Source organism: Gymnoscopelus braueri (genome assembly GCF_963280865.1).
Source record: "Gymnoscopelus braueri genome assembly, chromosome: 22".
Classification (NCBI taxonomy): domain Eukaryota; kingdom Metazoa; phylum Chordata; class Actinopteri; order Myctophiformes; family Myctophidae; genus Gymnoscopelus; species Gymnoscopelus braueri.
In genome coordinates this window covers 30,023,395-30,047,695 of record NC_137624.1, presented here as the reverse complement: position 1 = coordinate 30,047,695, position 24,301 = coordinate 30,023,395, and the positions used below count along the sequence as shown (strand labels likewise).

General features: G+C 40.7%; 2 protein-coding genes and 1 pseudogene across 3 annotated transcripts; 1 reads left to right on the top strand and 2 right to left on the bottom strand.

Moving 5' to 3' along the window:
- Positions 1–1,765: 1,765 nt before the first annotated feature.
- Positions 1,766–11,593, top strand: oacyl (O-acyltransferase like; the record flags this gene model as incomplete). Its single annotated transcript, XM_080420285.1, has 15 exons — positions 1,766–1,922; positions 2,820–2,953; positions 3,319–3,397; positions 3,508–3,643; positions 4,238–4,467; positions 5,160–5,336; positions 5,456–5,558; positions 6,446–6,547; positions 6,723–6,888; positions 7,283–7,362; positions 7,628–7,738; positions 8,354–8,477; positions 9,304–9,490; positions 10,292–10,434; positions 11,486–11,593. 15 exons carry the CDS (start codon positions 1,766–1,768, stop codon positions 11,591–11,593), a joined length of 2,037 nt encoding a protein of 678 aa, XP_080276411.1.
- Positions 11,594–16,339: 4,746 nt separating this feature from the next.
- Positions 16,340–18,142, bottom strand: LOC308078942 (cytidine monophosphate-N-acetylneuraminic acid hydroxylase-like; the record flags this gene model as incomplete). The annotated part of the gene is made up of 1 exon (XM_080420281.1): positions 16,340–18,142. One exon carries the CDS (start codon positions 18,140–18,142, stop codon positions 16,340–16,342), a length of 1,803 nt encoding a protein of 600 aa, XP_080276407.1.
- Positions 18,143–22,129: 3,987 nt separating this feature from the next.
- Positions 22,130–23,934, bottom strand: LOC308078941 (cytidine monophosphate-N-acetylneuraminic acid hydroxylase-like; annotated as a pseudogene). The gene has a single exon. The product of its transcript is annotated as a cytidine monophosphate-N-acetylneuraminic acid hydroxylase-like (transcript).
- Between the last annotated feature and the right edge of the window lie 367 nt (positions 23,935–24,301).

Here is a 24,301-nt window from a genome sequence, read left to right as displayed (position 1 = left end):
TTTTATTTTATTTTATTTTATTTTATTTTATTTTATTTAAACCACCTCAAATTTTTAACAGTATGTATGCATCTGTCATTGACAACTTGATGTCATGAGATTGATACAAAATTCATACAAAATTTAGTTTCTGAATTTGTGTCAGATCATGTTAATAGAGCAGGGCTCTTTTAATAATTTATTTTGAAGTCACTTCAGGGCCAAAATTAAATTGAATTCTGATTTGTTTTGTACAGGCACAGTGCATTGTTTGTAGCCTATACATTTTTGAAAATGTCATTCCTATCTTATTATGTTTATGACTGTGGCAGCTCTTTGTGATCATAATTTACTTATGGTGTCCTTATTTAACTGAATATTTAGTATATAATAAATGAAAGCACTTTTTTATAGCAGCCTTCTTTACAGACCATCTTTGGTCTAAACTAGACATGAATATTACAATATCATTGAGTACCATAACTAATGAAAGCATCATTAGTTCCTGCCTTTTCAATTTTATTTTATTTTCTCTGATGGATCATAATGATCTGCATGGTTTTGTAAGGCAGGATCTCTGTTAAAACAAAGAAATACATTTCAAAATAAAATACAAAACATTGTGAAAAAGAAGTAACCTACTAATATCTCAGAGACAACTATTTAAATGAACATTACATTTTAAGACCTGAGAGGGAAAGCAATGAAGAGATTATTTTCCATCCTTGTTCTTTTGTTCATGCCTTTTGTGAACCAACACGCTGTTTTAAACAATAGTTTTTCTACTCTGACAAAAGGACTGTAACGCATCATTTATACTTAGTCGTACGACAGTGTTTTGTGCCAAAAATAGCCGCACTTGTAGTTTGGCTATTTTCGGTGCAAGACATCGTTATACAACAGATTATAAATCAAGCATAATTGTCTCATGCTGTAAAACTGCATGTAAGAAGCAGTCTGTGAATTGTTCTCTGTTGATTATAATGTGTCTGGCTGCTGCTGTTTCTTAGTCTGATGCTTGTGTACAAAGCTGTTCTTGGTGTCAATAAATGGTGAAACCTACCAAGGGGCAAGATTTGATGTCCACTGTACACGAGACATCAGCTCCTCCTATCGAAATAATATCAGCATGACTCTCTTCTTTAATCACGCTCGAGGATGAGATTGATGCCCGTAGTATACGGTAGTAGACTATGAATTATCAATAGTAAAATAAGCTTTTTGCACTATAATTCTAGTTATAAAAACACATAATGGTTTATAACAATAATCATAATGCAAGTAAGTACTTCATAATTGTTGGTCACTCACGCTCAAAGATGTTTTCTTTTGGCCCAATTATATACATTATGATCATTTTATAATAATGCATTATAATCACTGTTCAAAGGCATTATAGTGTGGTTATAAGACCCTATATGTGGTTATTGGGTGCTGTAAGTAAAGTGGAAAATATAGCATTAAATCTACTCCTCCAACAGTGTCATTATTTTACTTAAAGCACCTAATGATCACTTATATATAGTGACTTATAGTGACATCACACTACAGTACAGTAGGCTACCTGTCTTAATGGTGAGATTAGAGGTGAATCATTGTTGTAATCAAATCCCACTCCCATCCGACGCTGAAAGACAGGTGTGAGTGAATCTCCAATTGACACGGCAGGTGTTCAGCAGGGCAGACCGTGAAAACGGAAGTCCACCCTACCTCACTGATCATCATGACGTGTCCTTTCCAATGTTATTTAACGATCCTCTGCACAAAAAATACGATCTTTCCTGAGATGGACATGAGATGGGTGGCCTCGGTGCTGGTTGTAGTGGGTTTGGTGATGTTAGAAACAGCGCAGGCTTTGAATGTGTCTAAGATATGTTTACAGGACACCAATGCCTTCCTCTGGGAGGTCAACCAGACCAGGCCAAGGAAGTATGCTGCTATGAGTAAGTACTTATTTTCTTGAGGTTGATGGGGTCTCCTAATGCATTGGTTGATTTTGTTTGTTCGCATATTTTTAAGTGTAAAACAATTGCAAGGTTGGAGTGTCAAACAACAATCCACTTGGGTTCATGGGGAGTGTCCAAAATTAGTTGTAGTTCTTGGATTTTAGAAAAAGATAATATACAGGATGTACATAAAGATGATATTGTTTACATGTTTATAGCATCACTGAATCATCAATCCTTTGTTTCACAGTAGTGATTGATTACATTAATTGCACAAGAGTCAAATTCTTTGTTTTTTGTTCCACAATATTGTAGCAACAATAACAAAGAAGTAATAAGGAATACCAACAATAGCAAGAATAATTGAAAGTATATATATATATATATATATATATATATATATATATATATATATATATATATATATATATATATATATATATATATATATATATATATATTGTTGGTATTCCTTATTACTTCTTTGTTATTGTTGCTACAATATTGAGGAACAAAAACCAAAGAATTTTATATAGAATATAAATATATATACTATGTATATATATATATATATATATATATATATATATATATATATATATATATATATATATATATATTGCTAAAAGAAAGGGAGTTCCACCACGTCTCAGCCAGGTGAAGGTACTGTAGGTCCCAGATGCGGGACACAGCAGTGTTATTGCTATTTTGATCCCAGTGTGTGTGTGTGTGTGTGTGTGTGTGTGTGTGTGTGTGTGTGTGTGTGTGTGTGTGTGTGTGTGCGTGCGTGCGTGCGTGCGTGCGTGCGTGCGTGCGTGCGTGCGTGCGTGCGTGCGTGCGTGCGTGCGTGCGTGCGTGCGTGCGTGCGTGCGTGCGTGCGTCTTATATCCTCAGTGTACGATGCATTTGGGAAGATGGGTAGTGACGTGGAGGGGGGTAATGTCAACAGGCCGGGCTCCCTGCAGGAATGTCTATCGGTCCGAGGCCCCGCCTTCTCTGGACAGTACTGTCAGGTGTTCCTCAAGCAGGTGAACATACACTGAGGAAGATGTAACTATAGCAACAGCTTACACACATTGCCAGCATGTTCTTCAACAAAACCAAAGGATGCTTCCGGTAACATTCAATTTGATTGCTGCTATTATTGTGCATGCCAGTGGACGGTGGTTCTAAAACATCTTAATTTCAAGGACCCCCAGTTTGGTATGCATTAGGCCACAGACCCCCCACAACTCAGGGAGTGTACAATTAGGTTCAACAATCCATTTGGTTCCTAAGTCCCAATCAATTTTTGGGGACCCCCTAGAAAACCACTTTGAGAACCACTGTGTCTCTGTGTTTAGTAAAGATGATGATGGCACAATATGATAATATTTTTAAATAATGATTTTAGGATGTGGTCCAGTATTTTGTGGGCATTTGTGTCCCTGACTCCTGTACAGAAGAGGAGGTGCAGACACTGGTGGTTTATGGTGAGTGGCTTTGATTTGTATATCTTTTCACACTGGCTGTGTGCCAAAAACCACCCAATTACTGTAGCCACAGTACAGCTTTCTTCTTTGTTTTTATTTTTTTTAATCAGAGACATTCCAGCAGGGTGAGGTGTCACTCATTCCACCTCTACCCTCCATCCTGGTGCCTCACTCCACTCAAGGGCTCTTTATGACCCAGTGTTCGTCCAAACCTGCAACACCAGACCTCTCAGCTGTCACCTGCCTGTGAGCATATGGTTCCTACTGTACTCCCTCGGCTGCCTTAAGGTCATTTACACACCGGGGGAATGACAAATAAACCATAGCGAAATGCTAAATACTCGCCAGCGATTGGGTCAGTGACAAAATGGGGTTGGCTACATGACAAAAACAAAACAAAAATCTTATTTCAAAGGCATGTATCAGGTTTGTTAAAATGCACATGTTGTAGTCATGCTGGTTTCATGTTGTTTGAAAAGACATGAAAATTACAGTATGCGCCTGAACAAGTTAAATGGTGTAACCACATAAAAATGAGAAATATTGAATATTATATCCACTTGGAGTGAATGAAAGTGTACTCACTTGTTTATTTTTAAATATCAAATGAAAATAAATACATAAATGTGATTATACATTTTACAACAACATTTTATAACTCTGCAATAGAGGATTATACAGTTTTCCTGTATATTATACTGGTTACACCAATTGACACAACCCTTAACAATGTTGCTTCTACAGTCAAATTCTACTGAAAATTAAGGCATGCGTTCGAAAATTTTTACTTTGTGTGAATTACATTGTGTGAAAAACTGAAATTATGACCCTATCCTTCAGGTTTGTGTGTTGTGTCATGATGGCAATCCCGCTGGCAGCCACCCTGTTTATGGCTGTGATCAGGTGGCAGCAGCACAGAGAGGTCAGCCCGGGTGTAGAGTCTGCTCTGAACACCAACCCTAATCTGTATGGCACCATGATGCCCAACGGTCCCCCTAGTGGAGGGAATCGCAGCTACACCGTCCGGAAGCTGAGTGAGACACACAGCAGTTCAGAAGAAGAAGAAAATGGTAAGGGTCAAGTTTGTGACGTGTGTGTGTGTGTGTGTGTGTGTGTGTGTGTGTGTGTGTGTGTGTGTGTGTGTGTGTGTGTGTGTGTGTGTGTGTGTGTGTGTGTGTGTGTGTGTGTGTGTGTGTGTGTGTGTGTGTGTTTGTTCCAATGTATAGTTATTAGTCACAAGCTCTTGCTCTCACAAATACTTTTCATCTGTATTTATAAAACATACACACAGACACAGACTTGTAACTTTCCTGCTCTACCCTGGATTTGTAACCCTGTGTTCTGTGCCATGCTGACATTTTTACCACTGAGCTCAGAAAGCCTGCCTGATTGCTCTGGGGAGAAACTGAATTTTGACCTTCGGGTCAAAGGTCGTGTCCAACCAAGACAAAGGACCTAAATATCTCCATAGAAAAGCAGGGAGACCAAATAGAACCAACGCAATTGTATAAGTTGTATTGTATTTACATACTCTACCATGCAGTTTGGACAAAATATAAGTTACAATAATAACCACCTTTTACTTTCACTTTAAAATAAAAACGTGTAGATCAGCTATTTTTGCTCCGTTTGTGTGACACTGTAGTATGATAAGGTAGAGCATTAATTTACAAGGAAAAATAATTTTAAAAACGGAGATATGAGGTTTTTGCCCGACAGCAAATACCTGCCCTTTACACTCTCACACAGTGTTTCCCTCTAGGTTGTGTGTACTGGTTCCTTCAGGTCTTCCCTCTCCAGAGGACCTGCCAGGGGGTGCTTCGCACCACCTCAAACAACCCAGGAGGGAGCTACTCCTCCCTGAATGGAATCCGCATGCTCAGCCTTTTCTGGATTATATGTGGACACACCATACAGCTCAGTGCATGGAACAACCTGGGTGAGACAAGAAGTCAAACTCAAACCCATGCACCACCATCTACTTCAATTACTACATTCAATAGCTCTTTCATTTACATGCTCAGTGCTTCACTCATACTGTCATGGTCTCTATTGCAGATAACGAGAAGGTATGGAAGGAGACAGTGGAGAGTAATCCCATGTACGTGTTTGCGTTCAGCGGGCCGGTATATCTGGCTGTAGACACCTTTCTTCTCCTGGGGTGAGACTGACATGTTTTCACTTGGCTTGGGCTCTTTTACTGTTTTGTCTTGTTTTGTTTTGTTTCATCTTAAGTTCCTTAAACCACTTTCAACCTGGCCTTCCTATTTTGGGCATGTCATTATAGTCGAAACCTTTTGTCAACATTTTCATAAACAGTGTTGCATCGTACACATTGTGAGCTTCTTTGTTTTTTACTCATCGTGCAACAAATTATATTTGGCTTAAGTGGTTAAGCTCTTCTACCCCAAGTATGGATGTGTGAAGTTAAGAGCAAAATGGCTGTCTTGTGAATATGGTAAATCAGTTTCGGTCAGGAATGAGCAAAAGCAGTACGACCAAAGCAAGGATCAAGGTTCAAAGGTTTCGAGGTTTATTAACCAAACTGAGGCAACCCATATAGTGGGGCAGGCAAAACAGGAACAGAATATACAGATGGCTTTCAGCCTTAGTAGCACTAACATCAAACGACAACCCAACATGGAACTGAACCCAACATAGAACCGAATAAACAGGGGCACATATATAGACACAGGGGTAACAGGACACAGGTGCACTCAACAGACAATCAACACTGGGATAGGCTGGGGGACTAAGAGGACACAGGTGGAACCACAGACAAATCACAAGACTGTTAGACAAGGCAGGTACAGAATTACAGGGGCAGACAGGAAGGCACAGAACGTACTATAAAATAAGGGTACAGAACACCAAGGCAAAAAGGCAACAGAGTAACAATACAAATATACAAATAGAACGAAGGCCTAAAGAGGCCTAAAGAACAGGCCTAAAGTGTCCACGACCATATAAAAGGCAGTCACGGTCCAAGGGCTGCGGAGCGGAACGTGACAGTTTCTTCCTAATGTCTTGTTTGTCTGTGTGTTGCAGGGGTCTGCTCAGCGCCAGGTCTTTACTCAGCTCCATACACAAATCTGAAGACAAACTAAACCCTAGTCTGGTGGCCAACTATCTCTTCAAGAGGTTTAAAAGGTGCATTGATCTATCGAGTCATAATTTACACTGTATGTTCTCATAGATGTGTCTCATCTGGCAACTATGCAGTGTGCACTCTGAAAGCTTCTGAAAAATGATCACCACCTGTCTGTCTGTCTTTCTTTCTTTCTTTCTTAATCCCCATCATCATATGTACATCATCCCATCGTAGGATCCAGCCCCTGCACATGTTCATTGTGTGTCTAGCCATCGGTTTATTCTCAGTGATCCAGAGAGGAGCCTTCTGGTTCACGGCTGAAGATGAAGTGACGAACTGTAAGAAATACTGGTGGTCCAACCTACTGCTGGTCAACAACCTCTTCACCATCACTGATATCGTGAGTTCAACCACTAATCAATTCAACTCAATTCCCTTCATAGCTTCTGATCTTTTTTTAATTTATGTCAGTGGTTCTCAACGTGGGGTCCAGGGACCCCCAGGGGCCTTTGAGGGGCTTCGTGGGGGGCCCCTAATGGATACTTAGGAGTCTGTAACACCGAGGATGTTACAGTATATATTGGGGTGCCAGAATTGCATCATATACAGTACGGGTCCGTGGCCTAATGCATATCGAACTGGCGGCCCTTGAAGTTAAAGAGATTGAGAATCACTGGTTTATATTGTTCTTTTAATGGCCATGACCATTTCATTTCCAAACCAGACAATTGTGCATCCTAACCATTGTTTGAACTGATGTGTGCCTCCCTGTCTATTGGCTGGTTTCTCCTCAGTGTGCGCCCTGGACGTGGTACCTGTCTTTAGACTTCCAGTTCTATGCCACCACACCTCTACTGATCTACCTATACCGACTGTAAGCCAACAGTACAGTACATCAGCGATTCGCATGTGCTGAAAATAGCTGATCTACAAACTCTCGTTGTGAGCCTGTAGATCGCCTATTTTTGTCATGTGACATGATGATGGAGTATAAATTATCATTAATTATTATGCTTTCGTTACAACTTCAATACAGACAGTAGGCTATCTGCTGTATTTCACCTCAACCAGGGGAGAAATTCCACATGTTGTGTACTGTGCTGTATGTTTCTAATACCTCTGACTGTCCTCTCCATCAGTAATAAAGGTATACTGGCTGCAGTGGCAGCAGCTCTTCTGTTGATGTCAAGTTTGGCCAGTGCTGTTATAACGGCTCTACTTCAGCTTCCTGTCCACCAGCCAACGACACTGTAAGTACAGTAAGACACCAGGACCAGAACACAGCACTTTGGAGACTGAAGCTTTGTGCCTCGTGTCGCTCCACAAAACTCGTGTATTTTCAATCTGAAAATATGTAGTTTTTGGCGAGTGGCATGTCACACAAACAATGTAATAGTTGTTTGTTGAAGCATGAATCAAACACTATGGACAACATTCAGCCACTAGATGTTGCTCTTTTATAACACCTCTGTTGTATAAGGTTAGCTATTTCCCCATTATCTGTATTACAGCAAAGATAGCAATAACGTAGTCTGCAACATTGTAGCACAATGGCTGCCTTAAATGAATAAAAAATAACTAATTATTAATTCATTCATTTGTATCAAGATACACTTAGACCACAAAAACACATAGTCAATACTATCCGACAGCTTACAGCTAAACAAATCATTTACCATTCTCTGTGTCCCTACTTTCGGCATTATAGATGAAAATCTTTTTAACATTTCAAATATATTCATATATTTTTCATACATAACATATTCATATATTCAAACATTTCAGTAAGCAAACATTTACTTTCAAAATTCCATTCTTCTTTAAAATGTTTAACAGATGTCATGTATCTATCTATTTGGTTCCAGTGCTTATGAAAGCTATTTCCAGTATTACTACAATAAACCCTACACCAGATATGGGCCATATCTCATAGGGATCCTGGCAGGAATATACATGACCACAAAAAAAGATCCGCTCTTAAAACACCAGGTATGAATTTCTGAATATGGTATGACGCACATTTCATGCAATCTATGTCAGTATATCTGTATCCACACAGCTCATTCTTTTATTAAAATGTAATCGCATTGCATGCATGGTGTGGCCCACAAGTGCATCATTACATCTTAGGATTCATAATGATATCTATTGTGCGGCTGTTATCTCAGGAACACTGGCCTGTTTGGTATATAGAGCGGTGGTTCCCAAACGGTCCATTTGTGCCTTGGGATTTTGTGACAACCACATTATTACGGCAATATAATATAAACACAAAATAATGAAATCTCTTCATTTACAACAGTATATCGGTACTATGCTCTGATGAAGGCTCATAGCCAAAACGCGTAAGCGTTAATTGGTGTGCGCCAATAAAAAAAGGAAATGTGAGTACTTTGTCCTCCATTGATTTGAAATTTTGGATGTGCTACCATTTTGGGATTTTTTAAATTCTTACTTTTGATGTGTGTATACTGGATTTTGGGTCTGGTACTCCACTGAGAAAACCCATCGTTGATGCGCAACCTCTTTGTCTTATTTAGTATATCAGTACTTTCTGTGCACTCATTTCCCAATACAGAGTCAAATTCTAAACCCTAAAAGAACACATTTGAACCACTTTTAACTTTTCGGAATGTCATTATAGGCACAAATCTACAATCAGTCAATCTTCATGCTCACAATACATCGCATCATGACGCGTTGTGCTTGTAGATCAACTATTTTCCACTATGAATACAGGTGTGCCTTGAGATTTTGACTTGCCCGTTATTGGGCACGTAACGTTTTTAAAGCTTCTATGTTATTGTTTCCTCAGTGGCAGGCAGCGCTGGGTTGGCTGTCCTGTCTGTTAGGTATGGCGGTGTTAATAGGACTGGCCTACGCTCTGCGGGACGTCCCGCCTGGGCCGTCTGTCCCTCATGCCCTGTACCAGGGGCTGCACAGACCCCTCTGGGCCCTGGGAGTCGCCTGGATCATTGTGGCTTGCGAGGAAGGTTATGGAGGTCAGGCTACACCTGTTGATGATGATGATGCACGCACACGCACGCATGCACGTACACACACGCACACAATGTGTATGTAAGCAGACATTTCCATTCCAAGCGCACGCTAAATGGTCTCTGAAACTGAATTTTCCCCATGGGATTAATAAGGTCCACTGGTGGAAAGTAACTAAGTACATTTACTGGAGTATTTCCAATTTTCAATACTTTTACTTCTATTCCACTACATCTCAGAGGCAAATATTGTACTTTCACTCCACAACAATTATGTATGAGAACTTTAGTTACTAGTTACTTTTTTGTTTTTGATTATTATTACAAAACATACGTTACCCACTTCAGCCCTATATACATTTCGGCCATTTGAAAATAGCCGATCTACAAACTCACAATGCGTTGCGATGCGACGCATTGTGAGCTTGTAGATCTACTATTTTCAAAAGAGTTTTATACATTTTATTGAAAACTTGTGAAATGGGACATTCTGCATAATGAGTACTTTCTACTTTTGTACTTTAAGTATATTTTCATACCAATACTTTTGTACTTTTACTCAAGTAATTTTTTTATTCCGGCTTTGTTTTACCAGAGTATTTCTACATTGCAGTATTGATACTTTTACTTAAGTAAAAAATGTGAGTACCTTTTCCACCACTGATAAGGTCTACATGTTTTTGTCTCTCTCTCTCTCTCTCTCTCTCTCTCTCTCTCTCTCTCTCTCTCTCTCTCTCTCTCTCTCTCTCTCTCTCTCTCTCTCTCTCTCTCTCTCTCTCTCTCTCCCCCCCTCCTCCCCACCTCTAGGCTTCATCAACAGCCTGCTGTCTTTTGATCTCTGGCTTCCTCTTTCTAACATTAGCTTTGCTTGCTATCTGATCCACCCTGTTCTCATCATCATCTACAATAGCAAACAGGAGACTCCAATCCACTACACTGACCTCAACTTTGTGAGTATTTTCATACAGTGGTGGTGGTAGAAGTAGTTTTATTTAAGGAAAAGCAATACCACAATATAAACATTATTCTGTCGTAAAATTATTCCTGCAGTATTCAAGGTTATACTTGAGTAACAGTACAAAAGTACTGCAGTACAAACATACTTGCAGTACAAAAAAAAAGTAAAAATTAAAATAGCTGATCTGCAAGCTCACAAAGTGTCGCGATGCAACGGGTTGTGAGCTTAGATCGGCTATTTTCAAATATCCAAAATATAAAATGGAGCTTAAAGGAAGAGTAAGTGATATTTTTTGTTTAAAACAAAAAGCATCAAAGTTCTATATTGGATAGTAATCATTGCTATAGATTGTTTGTTCAGTAGTAACAGGGGTCTCCTCGTCTCTCCAGCACTTTAATAAACAGAAAATACCTTTTCAGGTGGGTTGCCAAGAAAGTACCCATTTTTCAGCTTGAATTTTATAGTGTACCCGTTCCAATTTGGTCTGCTCGTTTCTTTGTATCATCACTTCCAATTTCACTTGTTTATCCTGTATAACATTGGTATCCCGACTTTTTCTAAAGAACTGGAGCGACGAGGAGACCCCTGTTACTGAACAAACACTCTATAGCAATTATAAGAATGAATGAATATAGAAAGAAGAAAATCACTTACTGCACCTTTAAGTGGTTAATGCATGTTTTTGTTTTAGTAATCTAAATCTGCAAACGTAACTAGTAATGAAAGCTGTCAAATAATTGTAGTGGAGTAAAAAGTACAATATTTGCCTCTGAGATGTAGTGGAGTATAAAGTACCACACAACGGAAATACTCAAGTAATGTAAATTATACTTGAGTACTGTACTTCCACCACTGATTTTCATGCAGTGAATATTTCATACCGCAGCCTTTTTTGCAATGTTTTTGGCACTTCACATGTTGCACTAGCCTTATAAGCCCCTTTCTTGCATCTTACATATTGTGAAATACCTCAGCGATGAACTCTTTAGTATGATCTCAGACTTTCCCAGACATTTCTCACGTAATTGTCTCTTTATTTCCAGATGTACCTGTTCTTAGGCCACCTGGTGCTGACACTAGTGATGGGATATGTTCTGACGGTTTTGGTGGAGAAACCCTACCTTTTCCTAAAAGGGAACATGATTGGATAGAAAGGAGTTGAGGGCCTGTCAAGTCCAGTTCTTAGCTACTTAAAACCTATATACTTCATGGTATATTGTGAAAATAACAGATTCAAAAGCTCACAACAGGTTGTGTTGCGACGCGTTGTGATCTTGAAGATCTGCTATTTTTGTGGAATATTTGCCTTTTTTTTGCTGAATGTTTGCCTATGACATATAATGTTTACTTCCAACTAATCCCATACTGCCTTCATATTTGAGATTGCAAATGAATGCTTACAGCTGTTAATTGATAATTGTAATGCTACAAAGACACTACTGTCATGTTTTGTATTATTATCATTATTAATTTCATCAATTATTTTACCTACAGTATGTATAAAACAATACATGTTTACAAGATATTTGTGTTTTTACAGTGTGGCTTTGTAGGAGGCAAGCCGTGTGTGTGTGTGTGTGTGTGTGTGTGTGTGTGTGTGTGTGTGTGTGTGTGTGTGTGTGTGTGTGTGTGTGTGTGTGTGTGTGTGTGTGTGTGTGTGTGTGTGTGTGTGTGTGTGTGTGTGTGTGTGCGTGCGTGTGTGTGTCCTAATCTTGCAAACCACTGGACGATCAGTCAACCAAATATCTTGTTTCTTCCTGCCTCATGTGATTCTTTACAATGAAAATAACAGAATGCGCCTGAAAATATCATGGTGTGTAACCACATAACCACATAAATATTTTATCCACTTGAGGTAATGAAAGTGTTCTATTTAAAAAAAAAATGAATGATAGATTTTATTAGCATTATCTCTAGATGTATTTTTTGGCATGGTGTGTAACCACATAAAAATTAGAAATAGTGAATATTGAAGTTATGAAAGGATTGAGGATTTTGATCATTGTCTAGTATTCTCTTCAGTGAAAGATTAAAGCATGGTACAAACTTAGAAGAATAGATCACTTGGTTTTGAAACAAAGAACTTTTTGTTCACTGGCACATCTCTGGCACCACCACAGAGGCACAGGAGTCAGACATGTACGTGACAATACTAACATAATAGAAGTGAAAGGTTAGAGACATGCACAACATTGGAAAAACATCAAAAACTACTTGTTTTTGAACCAAGACACTTGTGTTGTTGATGTGACAATAAAGATGACCTTGACATTGACCTAACAACTAACCATGGAAGTGGTGGTGTTTTTATTGAGAAGAGTAGAGGTATAGATTTTATACATCAACATAAGAGTAATTGTGTTTGCAAATGTGTGCTTGCAATTCATTTGGTATTCAAATTAAGGATTAAAAGGCAAGGTCACTGCTACATCTAACCTCAACGCTTATTTGCATTGTGGTTCATTCATTGTACTCAATTCATCAAATAACAGTTTAGATAACAAAGAGCGAGGGGAACATGCTTGATTAGTGCCCTCTTGTGGATTATTGGGATTACAGCATTTACATTTTTTTTATTACAAAGGTTACAGTTGTGTGTTTTTTGTACCCGGGAGTATTGTATAATAGCCTATTGCTGTAAGAGAATGGAATGTCCATGTATGGAAAACTGTCTACAAAATGAATTCACACTTCCTGGCAGTGAATGGAGAATTGATCCAGGAAATAGCTCTGCCAGTGCCAGCATATAGACTGACTCATTTTGTGGACTCATAAGAAAGGCTTCCTGTTTGTAGTGACGCAAACATTCAGCCATGCTGTCAATCAAGCATTGCAGCTATCTGCAGTTGTATCATAGTGCAACAGCATATAATGACATATTTCTATGTCATTCTATCTATCTATCAATCTATCAATCTATCAATCAATCAATCAATCAATCTATCTATCTATCTATATCTATATCTATATATATCATTGAACATTTATTTTCTTTTTTACATGGTGTGAGGCACATTGGGCTAATTGCACCATTTCAGGAATCAAAGGACTGTCTAACTAGGACAACATATTGTTCACAATACTGCATGTTTATTCCAGGGAATCACTCATTCTTCACATTACTCACATTTAAAACAAACTTAATTTGGCTTTTCTCTTGACTCAACTGTCTTTATACTAAGATATGTTCAACAGGGTTGTTTAGGCCAGTGGTTCTCAAAGTGGAACTATTATTGTCTCCGCCAGGCCAAAAGGCATGGCGAGAGAGTATGTTTTGCCCCCTGTCCGTCCGTCCGTGTGTCCGTCCGTCCGTCCGTCCGTCCGTGTGTCCGTCCTTCTGTCTGCGACCAGCTCATCTCCGCCACCGTTAGTTAGCCCTGTCGCAGTGAAACTGCGCACACACACTCCCTGGATGCCACTGCAGAACCTCTGCCCCACATTTTTCAGATCAGCCTGTCATAGCGCCACCATGAGGCTGAGTTTTGTAAAACACTTTTTTTTGCTCTTACTCCTTCAGATTCTGTCCAAAAATCACGCACATTGGTACACAGTATCTCTATAGTCATGTGATCAAGAAGGATGTGTCCGATATTTCATATTATTCCATCCTACTTGGCTAACATTGGCTTCCAAAGTTTGCTGGATAGGTCCCTTTTGAACAAAATTCCTCAAATCATGAACGCAGTGGGCGATTTCCGTGAAATTTTGCACGCACATTCCCACTAGGCCGAGGAAGAAATGCCACCCTTTTCACATTGGCCTTTTATAGCGCCACCAACAGGTCTAATTTAGCAAACCAAATTTTTGGAACAAAATGCCTCAAATCATGAATGCAGTGTCCGATTGTCGTGTAAGGCCTAAGAAGAAATGGCAAACTTTTCACATTGGCCTATTATAGCGCCACCAGGAGGCCACAATAATCTACCTGACCTGGCGGAGACTTGTGCTCCGAGGAGCACTTTTTCTAGTTATTTATATAATTATGTCTCACTGCTGAACAACAGGACTTTCATGGCAGGAAATAGACACAACAGAACAAACTAAGGATATGCACACCCACACATAACCACACACACACACACACACACACACACACACACACACACACACACACACACACACACACACACACACACACACACACACACACACACACACACACACACACACACACACACACACACACACACACACACACACACACACACATGCTAATCTCTTCTGCACTCACAGCTTTCTTTCTACTTCACCTTTCTGCTGCTCATAATGTTGAACTGCTGTTGAATTTAAACTCTTTACAAACTAAAGGTGAATATGATTATCTATGAAGTATAATAACTAGATGGTTGCTCTCTCTAGTATACATGTATTTCAGTTCAAATATCACCAAGACAAACCAACAGCACTCTTTTTTGTTGCTGTTTATTCAAAGGTGACACTCCACATGTAACAGAAGCTTTACCAACTCACAATGCTGCTGCTTTGAAAAGGAAAGACTCCATTTAAGCAATGTTATACACGTTAGATTAAAATAAAATAAATAAATACTGTTACTGATTTCATTAACTATAACACAATATAAAAAATCCAAATATTCGTACCAGAGAGAAGCAGTTCAAAAGACCGTAATCATTTTCAAGTTCCGTGTGAAATCGAAGTAACATTTACAGCGTTGGTCTGTTAAATGAACTTTTTTTTTGTATGGACATTCTGGTGAAAAAGTATGTTACAGACAGTGGAGTTGACAACCGTTTTTGTTTTTAACCGTTTCTTCTCCTAATTTAACAGTTATGTGAGGAGTACTTATAGTGACAAAGATCACCCTTTCCACCCGGCTTCCCTCCCCTGAACACGACCAATTGTGTTCATACAGACCAGGGGTCAGTAACCTTTTTGACATGAAGTGCCATGTTTTCATTTTCTTGATAGCCAGTGTGCCATATAAAGTATTAAGTTTAATTATACTATTAGTATTTCCAACTGATTTTGATTTGATATAGCCTTGGTCCATAGGCTATACAAAACAACCTTTATTTTTTCTTCTTCTTCTTTTTCTTTCACATCAGGATGTAATGATCATTAGACTTTAGAGAAGAGTTTGAATGAATGTAGAATTATGTGCAGGATATAATTTGTATATAGATGTAAGGGGACTTAATTTAACTGACTTTTGTTTTAAAATTTAATTTTCACCAGTGCCTAAGTTTGCCTACCCCTGATGCCCTGATGTAGGTGCTTAGCCAAACTGGATGCTGTGGTGGTGGAGTTTTCACAGGTAGACTACTTGACCCTTGCACCACCCGAAAACCCACTGATTATAATTTCAAGGCCAGTAGCCAGTGGTGGAAAAAGTACTCAAATGTTTTACTTAAGTTAAAGTATCAATACTGCAATGTAGAACTACACTCTGTTACAAGTAAAAGCACGGAATTAAAACATTACTTGAGTAAAAGTTCAAAAGTATTGGCGACAAAATATACTTACGTACTAAAAGTAAAAGCACTCATTATGCACAATAATCCATTTCACATGTTTCCAAATGTATACAAATCCTTTGAAAATAGCCGATCTACAAGCTCACAACGCCTAGCTTTGCGACACGTTGTGAGCTTGTAGATCGGCTATTTTCAAATAGCCATGGCTGAAGTGGTTAATGTATGTTTTATAAAGTAACTAAAGTTTTCAAAGAATTATAGCGGAATGAAAGTACAATATTTGCCTCTGAGATGTAGTGGAGTAGAAGTAAAAGTATTGCAAATTGGAAATAATCCAGGAAAGCAAAAATACCTCAAAATTGTACTTAAGTAGGCTACAGTACTTGAGTAAATGAGTACTTACTAGTTACTTTACACCTCTGCCAGTAGCAGATTATTTTCTCAGAACAAAAGTAAGTAAGATCACGCCAACACACAGTAGCTCTCCTCCTTTTCATTTTGCCCTGGTGTTGCAGGTCCGTGGCCCAGAGACATCTGCAGGAGGAACTGTGTCCAGTCTGGCTTGCTGACAGGCAGCTGGGTCTGGAAGTGGTTCCAGAACTTGTGGTGGTAGACGTCCGGCTCTCTGCTGATGCGGTTCTGGAAGCCGATGTACAGGTCGTCCCACAGAAGACCGTTCTGCACCACAGATCTGATCACTCCAATCCTGTTTCTGATCTCTAAATATGAGTGGTTCCTGTGAGGCCTCTTGGCAGGGAAGGACAGATCGAGGAAGTCCACCATGTAGTCATGGCCGCCGAGTACGGGCTCAAACTCGTCATCTGTCTCGATCATCCGCGCAACTAGGTTATAGCCTTTGAAACCTGCCCAGTCGTAATACAACCGGATCCAGCTGTGATGTTTGAAGATCTCACAGCCGATGGCGCTGTTCAGCTCGTCCAGATACAAGTCAAAGTCCCAACTGTCCTTGTGGGTCTTTGTGCCGTCAGGTGGATTGGTGACTGACCCACTGAGTCTCTGGTCTGGGTCTTTTAATGCGAGGGCCAGATCCAACACTGCACCTGGCCTGGGGGTCCATGTTCTGATGTCGGGTGTATTTTTATTAATACGATTGTTGAGCTCTTCTGCAGTGTTTTTAACATTTGTTTTCTTAATGTAGCTGTCGGACGGATGTGCCTCCACAAAGTAACCAGCCATTGGGCAGTAGATCTTAGGCTGTAAGGATTTTATCAGTCCAGATTTGTAGAGCAGGAGCTTCTTCCGCTCATTTCTTATAAACTCTGCCTTCCACTCCTCAGTATATTTCCCTCCATGAAAGGTCATGGGGAACCCAGAGGCCCCCCCGGCAAAGTCACCCATCATCAAATCCACGTTGTGTGGCAGCCTCCCCCCGTTGGGCCTGGTGCAGTCCACCGTGTTCACGATCATGTGGCCTTTATACTCGACAATGATGCAGGTGTCCATCTCCGGATGGATGCCGTCCATTAGGATCATGAACCTCAGGTGCTCGTCAACATTTTGCCAGATTCCAAAAGGAACCACGTTGACGTTCGTCAGGTTAACCCGGCTTTGCTGCAAGTACCAAAAGACCGGCCTTGATGTGTCGCCAACATAAATCGGCGCGTCCGGCCTCCTCTCCGACAAGACCTTCAGTGTGGGGTAACTGAGGTGGTCCGAGTGCATGTGGCTGACATAGATGAGGTCTGCCCGGCACAGTCGGTCAAAGGAGTCTGCAGGAGGCTCGTGCAGAAGCCACCAGCCCCTGGCAAAGGCCGGACCCTCGAGCCAGGGATCGAACAGGATCCTCCTGTTTCCAAGCTGCAGCTCCATGCATGCATGGGTCAGGTAGGTGATGGTCGCTTCCCCTGGCTGCAGTTCCACGGCAGCGCGAGGGTCCGCCAGCCAGGGGTCTGGGGGACTCAGCTCCAATAGCTGAAACCCTCCGTCATTCAACATTTCAATTTCAAGCTGGTCTTGATTAAAACTATCCGGTGGGTTGACATATTGCATAGTTGACACATCCAGCTTCCAGTTGTGTTTGGTGCATTTCACCGTTCTGCCGCACACATCCTCGATGTCTTGGATGAACAACCCACCTTGGTGTTTGCACTGATTCTTGCATGCCTTCAGGATTCCGTCCTCATTCTTGTAAACTATGTAACATTTACCATCTTCTGGGTTTTTCTTGAAATTGATTCCATTTTTGAGTGAGCGAACGGCCTCGGAGTCCAGAGTTAGCAGTGGCTTTGCTTCCTGTGCAGACATTTCAGAGCAGCGAAATGATGCGAGGCTTTACGCTCCACTTTAGAGAGGATGGTCTCTGTGGGGGCTGCGGCGAGAGCGACGGAAGGAAACCAACTACTGAAATTCATAACAGTTTAGATTCGCCGAGCTGGCGAAAACTTCTGGGAACTCAGATTACAGTTTAGATAACAAAGAGCGAGGGGAACATGCTTGATTAGTGCCCTCTTGTGGATTATTGGGATTACAGCATTTTATTTTATTTTATTACAAAGGTTACAGTTGTGTGTTTTTTGTACCCGGGAGTATTGTATAATAGCCTATTGCTGTAAGAGAACACAAAGTCTATGTATGGAAAACTGTCTACAAAATGAATTCACACTTCCTGACAGTGAATGGAGAATTGATCCAGGAAATAGCTCTGCCAGTATAGACTGAGTCATTTTGTGGACTCATAAGAAAGGCTTCCTGTTTGTAGTGACACAAACATTCAGCCATGCTGTCAATCAAGCATTGCAGCTATCTGCAGTTGTATCATAGTGAAACAGCATATAATGACATAATCTATGTCATTCTATCTATCTATCTATCTATCTATCTATCTATCTATCTATCTATCTATCTATCTATCTATCTATCTATCTATCTATATCTATATCTATATCTATATATATCATTGAACATTTATTTTCTTTTTTACATGCTGTGAGGCACATTGGGCTAATTGCACCATTGCAGGTTGTCAAAAGGGAATCAAAGGACTGTCTAACTAGGACAACATATTGTTCACAATACTGCATGTTTATTCCAGGGAATCACTCATTCTTCACATTACTCACATTTAAAACAAACTTAATTTGGCTTTTCTCTTGACTCAACTGTCTTTATACTAAGATATGTTCAACAGGGTTGTTTAGGCCAGTGGTTCTCAAAGTGGAACTATTATTGTCTCCGCCAGGCCGAAAGGCATGGCGAGAGAGTATGTTTTGCCCCCTGTCCGTCCGTCCGTGTGTCCGTCCGTCCGTGTGTGTGTCCGTCCTTCTGTCTGCGACCAGCTCATCTCCGCCACCGTTAGCCCTGTCGCAGTGAAACTGCGCACACACACTCCCTGGATGCCACAGCAGAACCTCTGCCCCACATTTTTCAGATCAGCCTGTCATAGCGCCACCATGAGGCCGACTTTTGCAAAACACATTTTTTGCTATTACTCCTACAGATTTTGTCCAAAAAACATGCAAATCGGTACACAGTATCTCTATAGCCATGTGATCAACACGGATCTGTCTCATTTTCTATATTCCATCCTGATTGGCTAAAATTGCCTTCCAAAGTATGCAGGATTGGTTCATTTTGAACAAAATGCCTCAAATCATGAACGCAGCATGGGATTTCCGTGAAAATTTCCACAGAGATTCCCACTTGGCCCAGGAAGACATGGCATTTGAAAACGTTCACATCAGCCTCATGGTGGCGCTATAACAGGCCAATTCACGTTTTTAGCTATAACTGCACCGATCTGCGTGAAACTTTGCACGCACACTTCCTAGACGCCAAGGAAAAACCTTTTCCCTGCATTTTTCACATATGCCTTTTAGAGCGCCACCAGGAGGCTGAGTTTTGTAAAACACTTTTTTTTGCTCTTACTCCTTCAGATTCTGTCCAAAAATCACACAAATTGGTACACAGTATATAGTCATGTGATCAAGATGGATGTGTCCGATATTTCATATTATTCCATCCTACTTGGCTAACATTGGCTTCCAAAGTTTGCTGGATAGGTCCCTTTTGAACAAAATTCCTCAAATCATGAACGCAGTGGGCGATTTCCGTGACATTTTGCACGCACATTCCCACTAGGCCGAGGAAGAAATGCCACCCTTTTCACATTGTCCTTTTATAGCGCCACCAGCAGGTCTAATTTAGCAAACCAAATTTTTGGAACAAAATGCCTCAAATCATGAATGCCGTGTCCGATTGTCGTGCAAGGCCTAAGAATAAATGGAACCCTTTTCACATTGGCCTATTATAGCGCCACCAGGAGGCCACAATAATCTACCTGACCTGGCGGAGACTTGTGCTCCGAGGAGCACTTTTATAGTTATTTATATAATTATGTCTCACTGCTGAACAACAGGACTTTCATGGCAGGAAATAGACACAACAGAACAAACTAAGGATATGCACACCCACACATAACACCACACACACACACACACACACACACACACACACACACACACACACACACACACACACACACACACACACACACACACACACACACACACACACACACACACACACACACACACACACACACACACTAATCTCTTCTGCACTCACAGCTTTCTTTCTACTTCACCTTTCTGTTGCTCATAATGTTGAACTGCTGTTGAATTTAAACTCTTTACAAACTAAAGGTGAATATGATTATCTATGAAGTATAATAACTAGATGGTTGCTCTCTCTAGTATACATGTATTTAAGTTCATCAAATATCACCAAGACAAACCAACAGCACTCTCAATATATTTCTTTTGTTGCTGTTTATTCAAAGGTGACACTCCACATGTAACAGAAGCTTTACCAACTCACAATGCTGCTGCTTTGAAAAGGAAAGACTCAATTTAAGCAATGTTATACACGTTAGATTAAAATAAAATAAATAAATAGCTGTTACTGATTTCATTAACTATAACACAATATAATCCAAATATTCGTACCAGAGAGAAGCAGTTTAAAAGACCGTAATCATTTTCAAGTTCCGTGTGAAATCGAAGTAACATTTACAGCGTTGGTCTGTTAAATGAACTTTTTTTTTGTATGGACATTCTGGTGAAAAATTATGTTACAGACAGTGGAGTTTTTTTTTTTAACCGTTTCTTCTCCTAATTTAACAGTTATGTGAGGAGTACTTATAGTGACAAAGATCACCCTTTCCACCCGGCTTCCCTCCCCTGAACACGACCAATTGTGTTCATACAGACCAGGGGTCGGTAACCTTTTTGACATGAAGTGCCATGTTTTCATTTTCTTGATAGCCAGTGTGCCATATAAAGTATTAAGTTTAATTATACTATTAGTATTTCCAACTGATTTTGATTTGATATAGCCTTGGTCCATAGGCTATACAAAACAACCTTTATTTTTGCTTCTTCTTCTTTTTCTTTCACATCAGGATGTAATGATCATTAGACTTTAGAGAAGAGTTTGAATGAATGTAGAATGATGTGCAGGATATAATTTGTATATAGATGTAAGGGGACTTAATTTAACTGACTTTTGTTTTAAAATTTAATTTTCACCAGTGCCTAAGTTTGCCTACCCCTGATGCCCTGATGTAGGTGCTTAGCCAAACTGGATGCTGTGGTGGTGGAGTTTTCACAGGTAGACTACTTGACCCTTGCACCACCCGAAAACCCACTGATTATAATTTCAAGGCCAGTAGCCAGTGGTGGAAAAAGTACTCAAATGTTTTACTTAAAGTATCAATACTGCAATGTAGAACTACACTCTGTTACAAGTAAAAGCACGGAATTAAAACATTACTCGAGTAAAAGTTCAAAAGTATTGGCGACAAAATATACTTACGTACTAAAAGTAAAAGCACTCATTATGCACAATAACCCATTTCACATGTTTCCAAATGTATAAATATCCTTTGAAAATAGCCGTTCTACAAGCTCACAACGCGTAGCTTTGCGACACGTTCTGAGCTTGTAGATCGGCTATTTTCAAATAGCCATGGCTGAAGTGGTTAATGTATGTTTTATAAAGTAACAAGTAACTAAAGTTTTCAAAGAATTATAGCGGAATGAAAGTACAATATTTGCCTCTGAGATGTAGTGGAGTAGAAGTAAAAGTATTGAAAATTGGAAATAATCCAGTAAAGCAAAAATACCTCAAAATTGTACTTAAGTAGGCTACAGTACTTGAGTAAATGAGTACTTACTAGTTACTTTACACCTCTGCCAGTAGCAGATTATTTTCTCAGAACAAAAGTAAGTAAGATCACGCCAACACACAGTAGCTCTCCTCCTTTTTATTTTGCCCTGGTGTTGCAGGTCCGTGGCCCAGAGACATCTGCAGGAGGAACTGTGTCCAGTCTGGCTTGCTGACAGGCAGCTGGGTCTGGAAGTGGTTCCAGAACTTGTGGTGGTAGACGTCCGGCTCTCTGCTGATGCGGTTCTGGAAGCCGATGTACAGGTCGTCCCACAGAAGACTGTTCTGCACCACAGATCTGATCACTCCAATCCTGTTTCTGATCTCTAAATATGAGTGGTTCCTGTGAGGCCTCTTAGCAGGGAAGGACAGATCGAGGAAGTCCACCATGTAGTCATGGCCGCCGAGTACGGGCTCAAACTCGTCATCTGTCTCGATCATCCGCGCAACTAGGTTATAGCCTTTGAAACCTGCCCAGTCGTAATACAACCGGATCCAGCTGTGATGTTTGAAGATCTCACAGCCGATGGCGCTGTTCAGCTCGTCCAGATACAAGTCAAAGTCCCAACTGTCCTTGTGGGTCTTTGTGCCGTCAGGTGGATTGGTGACTGACCCACTGAGTCTCTGGTCTGGGTCTTTTAATGCGAGGGCCAGATCCAATACTGCACCTGGCCTGGGGGTCCATGTTCTGATGTCGGGTGTATTTTTATTAATACGATTGTTGAGCTCTTCTGCAGTGTTTTTAACATTTGTTTTCTTAATGTAGCTGTCGGACGGATGTGCCTCCACAAAGTAACCAGCCATTGGGCAGTAGATCTTAGGCTGTAAGGATTTTATCAGTCCAGATTTGTAGAGCAGGAGCTTCTTCCGCTCATTTCTTATAAACTCTGCCTTCCACTCCTCAGTATATTTCCCTCCATGAAAGGTCATGGGGAACCCAGAGGCCCCCCCGGCAAAGTCACCCATCATCAAATCCACGTTGTGTGGCAGCCTCCCCCCGTTGGGCCTGGTGCAGTCCACCGTGTTCACGATCATGTGGCCTTTATACTCGACAATGATGCAGGTGTCCATCTCCGGATGGATGCCGTCCATTAGGATCATGAACCTCAGGTGCTCGTCAACATTTTGCCAGATTCCAAAAGGAACCACGTTGACGTTCGTCAGGTTAACCCGGCTTTGCTGCAAGTACCAAAAGACCGGCCTTGATGTGTCGCCAACATAAATCGGCGCGTCCGGCCTCTCCTCTCCGACAAGACCTTCAGTGTGGGGTAACTGAGGTGGTCCGAGTGCATGTGGCTGACATAGATGAGGTCTGCCCGGCACAGTCGGTCAAAGGAGTCTGCAGGAGGCTCGTGCAGAAGCCACCAGCCCCTGGCAAAGGCCGGACCCTCGAGCCAGGGATCGAACAGGATCCTCCTGTTTCCAAGCTGCAGCTCCATGCATGCGTGGGTCAGGTAGGTGATGGTCGCTTCCCCTGGCTGCAGTTCCACGGCAGCGCGAGGGTCCGCCAGCCAGGGGTCTGGGGGACTCAGCTCCAATAGCTGAAACCCTCCGTCATTCAACATTTCAATTTCAAGCTGGTCTTGATTAAAACTATCCGGTGGGTTGACATATTGCATAGTTGACACATCCAGCTTCCAGTTGTGTTTGGTGCATTTCACCGTTCTGCCGCACACATCCTCGATGTCTTGGATGAACAACCCACCTTGGTGTTTGCACTGATTCTTGCATGCCTTCAGGATTCCGTCCTCATTCTTGTAAACTATGCAACATTTACCATCTTCTGGGTTTTTCTTGAAATTGATTCCATTTTTGAGTGAGCGAACAGCCTCGGAGTCCAGAGTTAGCAGTGGCTTTGCTTCCTGTGCAGACATTTCAGAGCAGCGAAATGATGCGAGGCTTTACGCTCCACTTTAGAGAGGATGGTCTCTGTGGGGGCCGCGGCGAGCGCGACGGAAGGAAACCAACTACTGAAATTCTCTGTCAAAGTTTGCATGACATGCTAATTTTCACTTCCTCAGTTTATTGATATATTGCTTAAAAACTTTATTGATTTATGCTCAACTATCGTTTTAATGAAGTTGAAGTTTTATTTTATAAATAGCATACACAATTCTATATTGAATTCTATATGAGCTTGGAAATCACATTAAAAAATCTATACGTAACTAAATGAATAAAATCACAAAACACTGCAACATCATGTTTATTGTGTCCTGAACTTCATTAAAACAGGATTTG